The sequence below is a fragment of the Ricinus communis genome, chromosome 3 (genome assembly GCF_019578655.1).
Source record: "Ricinus communis isolate WT05 ecotype wild-type chromosome 3, ASM1957865v1, whole genome shotgun sequence".
Lineage (NCBI taxonomy): Eukaryota > Viridiplantae > Streptophyta > Magnoliopsida > Malpighiales > Euphorbiaceae > Ricinus > Ricinus communis.
In genome coordinates, this window is record NC_063258.1 from 27,426,499 (window position 1) to 27,441,253 (window position 14,755).

The 14,755-nt window shown below is 32.2% G+C and overlaps 2 protein-coding genes across 5 annotated transcripts; both read right to left on the bottom strand.

Annotated features, from left to right (window-relative positions):
* Positions 1 to 726: 726 nt before the first annotated feature.
* LOC8268318 (E3 ubiquitin-protein ligase ATL42) lies at positions 727 to 2,426 on the bottom strand. The gene has a single exon (XM_015716175.3). The coding sequence runs from the start codon at positions 2,287 to 2,289 to the stop codon at positions 964 to 966; it is 1,326 nt and encodes a 441-aa protein (XP_015571661.2). The 5' UTR covers positions 2,290 to 2,426; the 3' UTR covers positions 727 to 963.
* Positions 2,427 to 4,717: 2,291 nt separating this feature from the next.
* Positions 4,718 to 8,482, bottom strand: LOC8268317 (ninja-family protein mc410). 4 transcript variants are annotated; one of them, XM_015716279.2, is made up of 3 exons: positions 8,289 to 8,482; positions 5,780 to 6,863; positions 4,718 to 5,419 (listed from the first exon to the last, which is right to left on the bottom strand). In XM_015716279.2, exons 2-3 carry the CDS (start codon positions 6,810 to 6,812, stop codon positions 4,923 to 4,925), a joined length of 1,530 nt encoding a protein of 509 aa, XP_015571765.2. In that variant the 5' UTR covers positions 6,813 to 6,863; positions 8,289 to 8,482; the 3' UTR covers positions 4,718 to 4,922. The 4 variants fall into 4 exon arrangements, with proteins under 4 accessions (XP_015571765.2, XP_015571764.2, XP_002514251.2 ...); XM_015716278.2 differs by having other exon boundaries at positions 5,780 to 6,880; positions 8,289 to 8,479; XM_002514205.3 differs by having other exon boundaries at positions 5,780 to 6,921; positions 8,289 to 8,479.
* Between the last annotated feature and the right edge of the window lie 6,273 nt (positions 8,483 to 14,755).

Below are 14,755 nucleotides of genomic sequence, written 5' to 3' on the forward strand. Positions count from 1 at the left end.
AAAAACCAATAAATCTAAACATGCGGATAACCATATAATAGTTAGTAGGAAAGTGAAATACGTTTCAGAAGCAACTAGTTGCCCTAAACTAAAAATAATAGTTGCATCAGCATCAGCATCACCCTGCATTTCAAATATGATTTTCTCATGAATATATTTAATTCAGGAGACTCAATTATGGCGTCAATGCCCCATAAAACAATAAAAAAGGCACTCGCTCCAGCGATTTTATATAAGGGATTTGGTTATTAAATACTTAAATTATTGAAATTAACACAACCTTCAACCCCACACCTATTATCATTAATTAATTACAATATGTAATGCAATAATAACACTAGACGTTTACCAATATGACAAGTCCTGCATTCTCATTTTTCAAATTCATTAATTGACAACTGTTTTTTCTTTTCTTTTCTCTCACTTATATTAAATGTTTTATATTTAGCAAATCGAAAAATATATAGTTTAAATTTTATAACTATAAATTTCTTATCTAATTATTGGACCCATATATTTATTTGAAGGGGCAAATAAAATAGCACAGTTATTCTAGAAAATGTAATATATATATATATATATATATATTATATAATGAAAAATGTACTTTTTTGTAGGGACTAAAATAAAAAGTAAAAAAGAAAATATAAGGAGTTAAAAGGAGTTTTAAAAACCTAAGAGGGCTCTGGCCATCCCTGGCGCCATTGTCCATCAATCAATCTCTTGTGAAATTCATAAGTATCCATGAATTATTATTACTTTATCACCTTGAAGAAAACATGCATCTGTTCCTGTTCAAGTTTAAACTTACAACTACTATCTACATTCTACATAGCCAGATTCAGAATATTTAAAATTTTAACAAATCTCAAGAGCTTTAAGTGCCATGTGAAATTGCCAAGAAAAAACTAAAAAGAAAATAATCTAAAAAGAGGAGAGAGAGAGAGAGAGAGATCAGTATTGTTATACATGTAATGTTTGTCTTCTGTTCTGAGTTTGTTGAGATGTCTTTTCTCTATTGGCGAACCACTGAACTGTCCTTCTAGCAATTGGCAACCATTGCCTCCTCACTCTATCCTCTTCTCTATTATTTTCACCTGAAAAGGACTCTCTTATTGTCTTCTTAATACTCACATTTCTGAATCTTGAAAGGCCAGTGATTTCAGATACTGATCTTCTGTCACCTGAATCGATTATACTTGATGTGTTGTGACCTGAAATCCTGTTTGAATCTGATGATGTTGAAGGGTTACCTGGAAATGGTGTTGGAGAGTCGCAGTTGCTAATTGTGCTGAACTTGCTTTCAAACAATCTTTTCTTCTCCATTTCTTCTTTAATCTTGACCATTTGCTCATTTTCTGTACTGATGAATTGCTCATTATTAGAATCCGAAGAAGAGAATCTGTTGCTCGACATATCCTGAAGCATCTCCGCATTCAAGAACATGAGATCAGAAGAACTCACATTACTCCATCTGTTCTTGAGAACAACATCTGATATAATAATCTTGTGATTGAACTTGTGCAAGACTCTTTGTTCATCATCTGAATCTTCAGCTTCTTGTTCTTGGATTAATGCTTCTTCATCCTTGTTAAGTACCTTATCGGTCCTTCGAAAACTGCTTCCGATGCTGAATCTTGAAGACGCTTGACGACTTTCCTCTCTCTGGATAAAATATTCTATGCTTGAATCCTCTTGAATCTCTGATTGATTCCACAAGAATCGCATACTATTCGAATATGTGAATATTGTCGTATCCTCAGCACTAACTTTGCACCTACAAAGTGGGCAGCTAGAATGTTTTTCAAGCCACTGATCGACACAGTTAATATGAAAGGCATGTTTGCATCTGGGCAGCAACCGAAGAACTTCAATATCTTCGAATTTAGAGAGGCAGACTGCGCATTCGAGCCCTTTCTTTGATCCTTTCAATGAAGAGAATTTGAAGAAAGGAAGTGATTCTATCACTGTCTTATCAATTCCTGAGAATCTAGATCCTGATCGATTTAGTGCAGGATTATTCTGCGAATTTCCATGAACTGTAGCTCCTCTGTGACAGAACTTAGCATAGATAAGGAGAATAAAAGTTAATGAAAACATGATGCAGAGAATTCCTATAACAACAGCAAGACTTGGTTGAAAATTTGAAGCACCATCTTGTGAAGGTCGTTCTACTTCGACCGTATTGAACTGTGCTCCAACAGGGAAGCTGAAGAAGACGAAAAGGAGATTTAGTAGACTAAGTAAAATAATTAATCGATGCATCGAAAAATCAAGGCCTTGAAACATGCCCCAGAATTTCAATTTCAGGGTTCTGCGGAAAGCATTCTGCAAGAAAAGAACAAGTATCTTGCAGATCCTTTTTTGAGGTCAATGAAGCAATAGTGTGATATAGATTAGATTTGTTATGCAAGAAATCCTATTAATATATCACTCCTCAAAAAAGGTATCTAACCTCTTTGGCAGTTTTCTTGGTTTCTTGTGTTAGGCTCCTTTGTATGTCCAAATTTCACAGAACATTTCTTTAGTTATAATATAAGTTTCTTTTTTTTTAAATAAAACTTTGAATATCAGTAGTGATGACAAGGTGGAGACTGGAGGCTTATAAAATTTTAGCCTATTTGGTTCTGACTTGGTATGCATTTTCTTACATGCAGTGATACTACATAATAAAGAAAAAAAGCAGAATCATCCAAATTACACTTTTGGAAGTTCTCTTCACTATCCTGACAGATATGATAGTTTATTTATTTATTTTATTATTTTTATGGGAGGAGGGTTAAAGAGGTTGCCCACTATTGTATATTCATTATAATATGAAGGATATTCCTGTCACTAATAATTGTATTATCACCATTGATGCATTTGACACTTTTTTTGGAGCTTTCAGGAAGAAAAAAAAAAAAAAAAACTTAACCTTGTACTTCTTTTTCTTCCTTGACATGGTAAATCTATTATATCCATACATTTCTGTCCATTACTGTCTGCATATTCAAAGTAAATTAAGAGGGATTTCTTTGATGTCACTTTCAGTGTAGCTGGTGAAGAGGTTATATGAAGATAATGTGTCTGCTACAAGTTAAAGTCAATGTTGAGTTGCATAAGAAAAGCAAGAAAGTCAAGAAGTCCCCACTCTGCCTCTGAGAGCAGGTTGGTGATCTCATTGCATGGGCCATTAACTCAACAGGCATGCATTACAACAAAGCTGAAAGCTACAGAAATTCAAACGGACAAGTCTCCTTAGCTATCTGCTTATCTCATGTTAATCAAATAAATAAGAACCAAATGCATGTTGCATAAGTTTTGGCTAGTTGGGTATTCAAAACTAAATTAATTCAGTTATGAATAGTCAATGTTCTATCACTTTGCGCTCAGATCATAATATAAGAAATGCAACATGATCCAAACACTGTCAACCTTAATTTTGATTCGACTTGAACACTTGAAACTTTGAATTTTTCTTCTAATTTAATTGAGTCTCTTTTTTTAATTTTGAATTCTATTTAGTTATTTGTTTGATACATTTAAACTCGATTCAATTAATATATAAAAAAATAAAATAATAGAATAATAAAAATTTATATTAGATTCATTTGCTGAGTTGATTATTATAGAACTTCAACTCAAGTTTGATTCAATGATATCTTTCAATCGATCTAAATACCTCGCGAAGAAATTCCACCCAGATATAAGAATTTGGTAAAGATGTTTTTAGTAATTTGCATCTAAAAATGAGAAATGAAAACAGATAAACATTCAAGAGGAAAATTACCAAAACCCCAGCACACAATGTATATAAAAATATAAATCTTGAAGTTGAGGAATGGGAGGGACATATCATATCGAAAATAGAAAAAAAATAAATTAAAAAAACCGTGCAAATGTAGATTTAAATTGCAAATACCAATGTGAGGTTAACCATCTAATTTTATTGTTCCGCATAACATTATTGATGTTAATATGGAGTAGTAAACTCTATCAGATACGAACTCTGCAATATGCCTTTTTCTTTAAAGGCTGTAATGGAATGGCAAAATCTTGGCCTTAAAGCAAGAAAAAAAAAAGGTCAATGAACACAAAAGCAAGATTCAAGAATCATGTTTTGCCTTGAAAGAATTCAATTCTACGTAACCACAATCAACGAACACGTTCAGCAGAAAATCCGGCAGCATTTCACAAACATGCACATGGAGACTAATTGCTAATGTTTTAGAAAAGTCAAATATCAAATGAATTACAGGTATTATGTTCGTAAACATTAAGAAATTATCATTCTTGTTGCACGTTTTTCTTTTTGGGGGGCATTGATTGGTTTGTTCAGCAACCCTCAACTAAAAGAAACATATCACCACTGCTCCATTTCAATCAAAATAATACCAGATTATATAAAGTAGGCTTTTTATTTTTTTTCATAATACGTAATATGATAGAAAAAGTTCCAAGATTTAGTTTTTTTTTTCCTCGAAAGAAATCCTAACAGACATGTATTTAGATTAAGGCATCCTTGAACATGCATGTACTCAGATTCAAAGGCATCATGGCCATGGACCTGAAACACGAATAAAGCACAGCTGCCTTATCATCGTAATAAAGCACAACGACTGCAACTGCCTTGAAATCTATCATTCAATTACCCCAAATTATACAGGCATGGTCTCATCTCTTATCTTCATATGAAAAGGGAAAAATTGGAATTCTAGATTCGGCGGCCGTGACATTCATATGAAACAATTTTTTCGATGCTATAATATTATTACATACACTTGCAATATTTGATTGCGGCAACTAATCTCATAAAAGCAACTAAATAAGCAAACACACAGCGAAAAACAGGGTATGGTACACAAGGTCTTAACCTGGTTTAGGTTATAACCTTATCTGCCAATATTTATAGTTCCGGAAAGGGAAAAGACGGTAACCTTTTAGCTCTGAGCAGAGGCAGCAGGATTGTTACTTGGAAATGAGGCTAAATTACTGCCATTTTCTGAATTAACATTCTCTTCATTTGCATGCCTAACAAACTCCTCAGGAGACATGTGGGAACCATGACAAGCACAGACAATTCTGATTTGGTTTGCACTGTATCTGTATGTTACACCAGAAATTGTTCTGCCATTTGGGCCAGAACCTGTGGTAGACACCCATGGCAAATTTGGATAAGAGCCACAACCCCCAAATTTCACATCTGATGCAATACCTGGCTTTATGGCAGAAAAATCAAAAGACGAATCTTCTGCTGCTGATGGGCCAGATGCATCTTTTGACCTAAGGTTCATGCCGCTTCTTTTTGCATCATCTTCAGTATGAGAAGAGGAACCTTCTTCTGCAATGTGCTGTTTTCCGTCACTCTTGACCCGTTCTATTGTCCTCCTATCATACAGTGTAGCTTCAGATGAATTTCGCGAAATTACTTGCATGGCTGCCATTAAAAAGAAGAAAGAAAGAGAAACTGAAACAATATTTCTTTTTGAACCATACAATCTGTTGATTACATAAAATTAGGTATGTTTTTTTGAATGTTTAAGTTCTCTACAGTTTCAAGAGTTTTCAGTTCATTGAAAATTCCATCATCCTAGGCAAAAATAACCAAGCATCCATAAGCAAGACAAGGTACTCCAATCAGGTGCCAAATAAGTCAAGACTCTAGGCAAGGATTAACGTTATGAAAGAGTGTCTATTAGTGAGAAGAGGCATATTTCCACTGACATTTAAATAAACCAGTCTTCTTTCATGTAATGGTTTGAAATAATTATAATTGTAAAGTAGGGAAAAGAATAACCTGGAGCAATCTTCAATCCATCATTTTGCTTATCTGAGTTTGATGAACCACGACCGGCATAGGAAGGATGGAACTGTTGAAGATGAGAGACCAAGCCCCACGAGTTATCTTTATCCAATGTCGGAAGCTGGATAGGCGAATAGCCAAACATTCCTGGAAAATTTCCAGGATTGACAGACTGGGCCCCCGGTCGTTGCTCACCATTTGAAGTAGGCATCACCTGTACCATACCCGGGAGAGGATGGCCTGAGGTGCCAGGAACACCAATAGAGTTAGATTCTGTTATAGGAAATGAGTATGGCATATTCATTATGTTTACAGGTCGGACTGAGAATGGAACTCCATAATTCAAGTTCCCATTCTTAATCTCAGTTTCTGATGAACCATTAGGCCTCTTTTGTCCATGTAAGTCTACAACGCTGGAATCGGAGAACCCACGGACCTCCTTTGCAACCTCAACTCCAATGAGACGCTTGGAGGCATCATCATGATGAGAGGCCAACTGTGATGATGAACCCTCTACTTCAGACTCTGCCACATCTTCATTTTCAGCAGTTGAGCCATCTTCTGTTGTTATGGAAATATGCAATGCTTTCTTATCATGTAAATCAGAATGATGAATGTCTCTTTCATGCTTCTTCTGATTGTTTATCTCATCAAATAACATTTTACGTTTGCTACCAGCCTCTGGCATTTTTTCTTCTTCAGTTTCAGCAGGTCTGTTGCCACTTGGACCCCACAGCCCCCTACTGTTCAAGTTTATTGAAGCATCAGTACTGGCATTGGCCTTAGACAGGTCACTGAAGAAGTTCTCCAGAGGTTTTACTGAATCATTCATTTGAGACCCAGTACTTGAATCCTGCTTCTGGGTACTGGCATGAAGGAAGTTTTTGAAATCATCTACCAATTTATTTCCTTTGTCACCTTCTTCTGTCCTGATATCTGAAGGTCCGCCATTTTTACCTTTGGATTTTGCAGATGATCCTCCACAACCTAGACCAAGGCTAAGCTCAAGACCATTCTCATCCTCCATGTTAGCTGTCAAAACTTGTCAACCTGGCCAACTAAGGTCTCTTGCAATTCTCTGTTGCGTAGAATACCCTTCACATTACAACCCAGTATGAACAGGCAACTATTTCTAACTAATCTGACCAAAAAATAAAAAGATTTTACTAAAGAAGGTGAGATAGAGAAAAGCTTTTTCTAATTAAATCCAAAAAGGAACAAGAAGCAACATAGAAATCTTTGCCACTAAGATATGGTTTTGAATAATTGAACACTAACCCTTTGTTTGGAAAGGGTGGGAAAAGGAGGAAAGAAAATTGAGGAACATTCTAATTTTCCATTGCTTGGAAAGAAATGGAAAATGGGTGGAAGGAAAACATTTGTTGGAATCTAAATTTGGACCCACAAAACATTTTCCTCCCAAATGGGGGAGAAAATAGGAAGAAAGTTGGTGTAATGTATTCAAGTGACAATATTACCCCTACAAATTTGAATTCAAATCTAATTGTACTATCTTTATTTGTTCTAATCATTAGGATTAATAAGGTTATCAAATTGATTATATTTTATTTATTTCACTTCTCATTTTATCATAAATAAGATAAAAGTAATTTCTTTTTCATTTTCTTTCCTCTCATTTCATCCCTCTATCTAAACTAAAGAAGGTAATTTAAATCTACTTTTAAAAGTCTCTCCTCTCATTTTCTTACCTCACTATTTTTTTTCTCTAACAAAGTGTAAATGTAAATCCAACTCAACCTCGGTGACTAACTTGCACTTTTAATCATTATAAAATGAACATCATTGTTTGATGAAAATGGTGAAATTGCAATAGAGGATCTATTATCTATTAAGCTAGTGAATAGCATCTACAAAATGCAATAACTACAAGTTCTTATAAAATGGAAATGACAACTATGCTAAAAAATGCAGCAAGCAACCAGGTAATCTCAAATTGATAAAGCATACTCAAACAAGGATGGAAAATAAATAAAACATCTTTAATCAAAATGTTTAGATTTTTCCTGCATATTGAAACTTGAAAGAATCTCTCAACCATCAGCAAATACAAATCTAACACACAAATTAACAAACCGCTTTCTTTGCTGAGCAAGAGTAAATATCGAGTACGGTAAAGCAACCAACAACTCGGACCTTAAAATTCACGACCCACAAAACAACCTCCCCATATAGCTTAGCTGAGCAAGATAAAGCATAACCAGATCTATCCAACCTCAAACTATGCATGCCAGATCAAAAACAACTGAAATTGAAAAGTACCCATTGAAACTTAAGCCTTTAAGCAACATATCTTAGGTTCCAATTAGCTATTCAATCAAATACAAATCCAGAACCACTTCAAAGAAAACATCTTTACCAAATTTTAAAACAAACAAAAAAAAATCACTGAACAAAGGGGATTAAAAAAAATTAAAAAAGCAACATAACCTGCTATATAGATTAAAAAAGATAGAAGTAAGTTAAGAGGAAAAAAAAAAAGTACCTGAATCAAGAGAGAGAAGAGAGAGAGCCAACCTCAGGCCAAGAAAGCCCTGTGTATAGAGAGAGAGAAAGAAGGGTAAAACAAGGTAGATGTTTTTGGGCACAGTAAGGCAGTGGGAAGAAATGTTCAAAACCACCTGTTTTCTTTTTTTAATGTTTTTTCTTTTGAGCATGTGATTTTTGTGTAGACTATGATTAAGGGATTTATTAGATTAGAATTTCTCTTCCTTACCTTTTTTTTTTTAACTTTTATTTTTTGTTTTTATTTAGTTTTTAATAATTTCTTTTCATTCTTTCTGTTTCTTAATTATTATATTTTCTAAATAAATATAATTAATAAATTATCATATTTAAAAAAAAATCTCAAATTCAAAATTTTAATATTTAAATATCTGACCACAAAATTAAAACTCTATAGGAAATTATTACTCATACTATTCATCTCCTTTCCATCGATTGTCCTTTTATGTGTACATTATATTAATAACAAATTATTACTTATTCTATTTTATATTTTTAATAATTCAATTAGATTTAAAAAGTATTTAATAAGTTTTAATATATAAAAATTAGTTAAATTATAATAAATTATTTTTATATAAATACTATAAAATTTATTATAAAAATAAAATAAAAAATAAAAAATTAATATAACACTTTGTGGAATGGGAAGATTATATAATAACTCTAAAAATATATACTATATATTAATTATTTTTAATAGCTAGGAGAACGATAAAATTATAAGTGACTGGCGCTTAATTTTTCAATTACGACGCCTAATTTTAGGTAATTTAATAAAAAGTAAATTTAGGGTTGTATTGTGATGGAGAAAAAATAATTTTAATTAAAAATAAAAGGAAAACATGACCCCACATATTGTGCATATATTTCTTCGAAATGTGACACTACTTGACAAGGTAGAATAATTTATTTTTTAGATTAAAACGTGTATTCGTTTATAAATAAATATAAAAGCAATTGAGTGTTTCCTTAAGTGGATAAAGGGTCAAATTGTTCCATGAACTTATGTTTAATGATGAATTTATTTAATTTATTTTTTTTAATAAATAACCTCTTAAATTTATATTTAAGAGTTAAATATATCAAATTTAAATTATTCTATTAAATAAATTATAAATTTATATTTAATGATCAAATAGAAAAATAAAATAATATTAAGATTTTAGATTTTAATTGAATTATAGAAATTAAAAATAATATTTATTTTATTAATTTACTGATATAATATATAATGACACATTATATAAAAGTGTGTTTGAAAAAATTTAAATTTAATTAATAAAAATGATTAGTTATGAATAATTTATTAAGTTAAAATTTGATTTATTCAATTCATATAACGCGTTATTAGATATTGTATCATTAAATTAATGAATTAGTTTTTATTTTATAATTTAATTAATTTTTTTAAAATTTTAATATATTTAATTTTTAGATACAAATACAAAACTTCTTTATTGAAAAAAGTTTAAATTTATTGTATTTCACTCTTAAATTTTAAAAATATTTAAATTAAATGTATTTGACTATTGGATATAAATTTTAGAAAATAAATTAATTTTTTGTCTGATTTCGGGTAGTATCCTTAAGAAAGGAAAATATAAAAAGTTAATCAATCATACTTATTGTAAATATGTAATGCATATTGATTAATAATAATAAAAAATATTTAACATTTTTTAAAAATTATTTTTAATATAAAACAACTACAATATTACTCATTTAATAATTTAATGTAATACTCATGAATTATCCATCATAACCTATTTATCACACATATATGAAGGCTTAATGATACTTATCCATCCATCCTTCTTTTCTTGTTCCATTTCTTTTACTTTATGTTTATATTAGTTTAGCTTTTCTCAAGCCCTCTGTTTAATCCGCTTTAATGGTCTTTTGTTCCCTTGGAAGCATAAAGATAGATGAATGCTTCTTTCAAAACTCAGGTTTGGAGACAATAATTATAAAACACAAATTTTAATGTGAAACCGAACACATTAAGAAATTACTGACATGCATTTTACCCCTCCGATCTCAATGCCGACTGCGGAGTTCGACATCTCAATGGGCCAGGCTTTAATTTCTTCAGCCCTGTAATATCTCTTACTTGTAACTTGGCCCTTTAATAGCTATCTAATTGAAGAAAGAATATCAGAAATACTTATTTTTTTTATCACATTTTTCTAAAGTGTTAAGATATTAAAATTACAGCTTTTAAATATTTTTTCTTTCAAAATTACAGTTTTTTTCTGGTTTTTTGGATTAAACAATCCAAAAAACATCTAAGAAAAATAATTAAAAAATGACCACACTATAAATTTTTAAAATAAAATTACATGGAAAATACGATTTGGTTGTTTCTTAATTTTCTTTAGAAAAAAATTAAAAAAATAACCAATATCGTATTTAAAAAATAAAGTTACTATTTTTTATATCCTCAGTAAAAACGAAAAAAAATTAAGCTGTATTTTTCATATAAAAAAAAACATGAGTATTTTTTAATTAGAAAATCTGTTTAATTTGGTCTTTCGTTCAAACCGGTTGCTGTCAACTGCTTCTCAAAAGGTTTACTATACTCATGCTTTCTGACATTAATAATGGTAGGAAGTGAATATCTATCTTGTTAAGTATTGTTGAGTAACAATGGCTTGGCCATCATGTATCATCTTCTTCTTCCTTGTTTTTTTGTTGTCAAACAATTTTTGTGTGCAGAGAAAGAGCAACATCAGCAGCTTCTATCTCTTTGAGCTCTTCTGGATAGCCACCTACCATTGGTGTCCATTGCTCTTCCATATATATTTCTTTTGTTGGCGTTTTTGCAAGATTGCGGACATTTTTTTTTGGGGTTAGTAATTAAACTATTTATAAAGGGATCAATGTTTAATAGAAAAGGGAAGTGATTCGTTCGTTTTAACTGAAACAAAGTGCTATTAATGCTTTTGATATGTTTCTAGAATAAAAAGATAGCAAGTAAGTGGGAAAGAGGTCCCAATCAAGAATAAAATAAACTGTATAAATAGTGTAAAACAAATATCATACAAAATGCAGGTTAAAAATTTTATTCATGTCACTCTTGTATTTGTATTTATAACTTTTGTTGTGGCACTGGAATCCATATATTTAGCCCTTTCATGGTGCTACTCTTCAAGTAATAGATAGCAAATCATTTCTTTCAAATCAAGAAATCAATATAGAGTTAAACATCTGTCGGTCTGAAATTCTCAAATTTACTTCCCAATTGATTGTGAAAATGACTCGAGTAGTAATTAAGCATATCCGACATTAATAAGACTGGCTAAAGAATTACCTGGATGAGTATCAAAATCCTAATGCTCGTCAGGTTAGCAACATGCAGGACCCGTTATTGGGGCATAATTTCAAAGACCATAATCTGTTTTTGATGGCTCTTTTCTTCCAAGTTCCAGTTAGGGTGCTGTTGGTGCAGTGGCATCTGATGAGGATAACTTTTTCAGGGGCGCAGATTTTCATTTATCTCCCAAACATGCAGAAGGAAGTACAGCAGAAGAAGGTTTTAAGCTTTGCTTCAGCCATGCAGATTATGACGTGCACAATATATATATATATATATATATATGACTGAGTCTTGTTCTATATAGATATTCTTTAGGAATTATTACTAATTATTGCTCCAGTCTTGCTAAGTCTTAGTAGGGATTTTGTCCAGCTCATGCAGCTGCCATTCGGGCTCTTTCTGTGCTGAAAAGTTTTTTTTTTTTTGGTTATTTTTTATTAACGCCTCAGGTGGCTTGCTTCTATAGTATCGGGGCCTTTCAAATTATATGGGATTATGGTTGTTCTTTAGAAAAGGAGAAATTAATATTTCAACTGCTAGTTTTTATCCATTATAATCATATTCCGAAAATTTCATGTCAGATAACAATTATAATTCTAAACAAACACATATTTGCATGGTTGATGCATGAAATAATTTTAGCCCAATAACCATAAAAATCCAATGTTTTGCGTAGTGAGAGTGGGGACAGTGATGAAAATAGGTCTCATATAGATGATGAAGAGTATATCTTAGCTAGAAAAAATTAAGAGAATATTCAGAATAATCATTATAGATCATGGTAATGGCTTGGGATTGGATAACATGATTAACTCTAAAGTTAACATTGGTGCTGCTGGTAGTAAAGGTGTCCAATAAGCTAGAAGTGACCAACCATGCCAAAATGATAAAGAAATTATTAATGATTATGAGAATTTAGGTGAAGAAGGGTATGATACTCCTTGTAGCAGTGAGGATGGTGATTTTGAGATCAATCCTAATAGGAAGAGGAAAAACCCTGTTGTCTATAATCCTATGTGTGATCGTAATACACTAGAGTTTATTCCTGTAATGGTTTTCTGTAATGCTGTCTAGCTGAAAAAAGTTCTGCAGAGATAGGGAATATGTGGTGGGTAATGATTTGAGATGGTCAAGATCAAGTAAAAACAGAATAGAAGTTATATGTCATGGTGGCTGCAAATGGAGGTTATATGCTACAAAGAAGCAATTGGAGGATATATTTACTATCAGAAAAGTAGTAAATGAGCATACATGTTACAAAAAAGATACTAATAGGCAATGCCAATTTTTCTTGGTTAGCAAATGAATTTTTAAATAATTTCAGAAGGAAGCCTACATATGGGGTAGATGATATGCAAACTGAAATGAAAGAGAAAAATGATATAATAGTTACTAATTAGGTGTGTTACAGGCTAGGCACAAAGCATTTAGAATTTTGAGGAGGAATTTGGAGGCACGATATGCAAGGTGAGATCTTATATCGGATTCTCAAGCTTGAGAAAGGGTTATTTAAAAGGATATAGGCATGTCTTATGCTTGGATGGGTGCTTTTTAAAGACTTTACTTGGAGGGGCACTATTGAGTGCAGTAGTAAGAGATGAAAATAACCAGATGTATCCCATCTCTTGGGCTGTTGTAGAAGGTGAAAATGAGCATACTTGAAGGTGGTTCTTAGACAAGCTGTTTGAAGACATGAATGTAACAACAGGGCTTGGTTTTAACCTTGGTTAGTGACAAGCAAAAGATAATTTTCCTAAACCAATATAGTTTTTTCTTAATTTTGTCTATATTTACTTGTTGTGATTGTGTGTTATGCAGGGACTGGTTAAAGCCATATCTAAACTTGCACCACATGCAGAGCACATAATTTGTGCTAACATGTGCATGCAAATTCGAAGAAAGAATATAGTGGCAAAGAGTGCAAAGCATTATTTTAGAAGGCAACAAATGTAACCTATGAAGCTGAATTTAATAAGCATTTGAAGGATCTAAAAGAAGTTAATAAAGCTGCTTATGATGACTTCATGAAACCAGGTCCAACTTATTTCTGTAAGACTTTCATAAGCACCTTCCTTAAATATGATATCATCACATCAAGCCTGGTAGGAACTTTCAATGGTTACATCTACAAGGTAAGGACTATGCTTGTAATGAACATGCCTAAAGAAATTAGAACTTGTTTGATGGAGAGGATCTACTAGAAAAATAATCTCATGCAGAAATGTGAGGATGTTATGTCTCCAAGGATAAGATAGAAACTAGAGAAAGTGAAATTGGAAACTAGGTCTTCTGTTGTCGAACCTGTTGGGGTCAACAAGTTTCAAGTAACAGTAAAAAATGATCAATTTGTGGTGAACCTAAGTGGCAACTATTGCACTTGTAAATCATGGGAGTCGAGTGGAATCCCATGTTGCCATGCATGTGCAACAATCAATTTTAAAATGCTAGAGGTAGAAGATTATGTTGATGAGTGTTATAGCAAAAGTATATACTTTGAGGTATACAAATATAATTTAGAGCCTCTAAATGGACCTAAAATATGGCTTGAGGTATCTGCACCACCACTTTTGCCCCTACCATACAAAAATGCCACGGAGGCCAAAAAAAAAAAAGCAGTTGGTGAGGAGCCTAAATAACTGGAGTAGCTAGAAGATTTAGAATTTATATGACTTATCAACACTGCAATTAGATTGGCCACAACAAAAGAGGATGCCTAAAGATTGACCATCTAGCAGTAGAAAGACCTCCAAAGGTACAAGTAATTCATGTATTAGATGTGAGAATTCAGTACACTTCATTTGCAAAACATTTATAATTCATTTACTTTTGCTAAACTACAGATGAAAAGAGGAAGGCCTAGGAAGAATTCTACTAATGGAACTACTACAAGTAGTAGTAGAGCAATAAGGCCCATAAGGAATTCATCAATGAGTGTTGAACCAACATTAGCTCAGCCACCAAGTACTAGATCAATAGGTACTGACCCACCAACTGCTGGAACATCAAGTATTGCATAAGCAAATGCTGCAATCAGTAACATATCTCAGAAAAAAATAGCACAAGAGAAGAGAAAGGTAATAATAATATATGTGGAATGATTTTGTTAATTGTAATCTTTGCAAACTGAT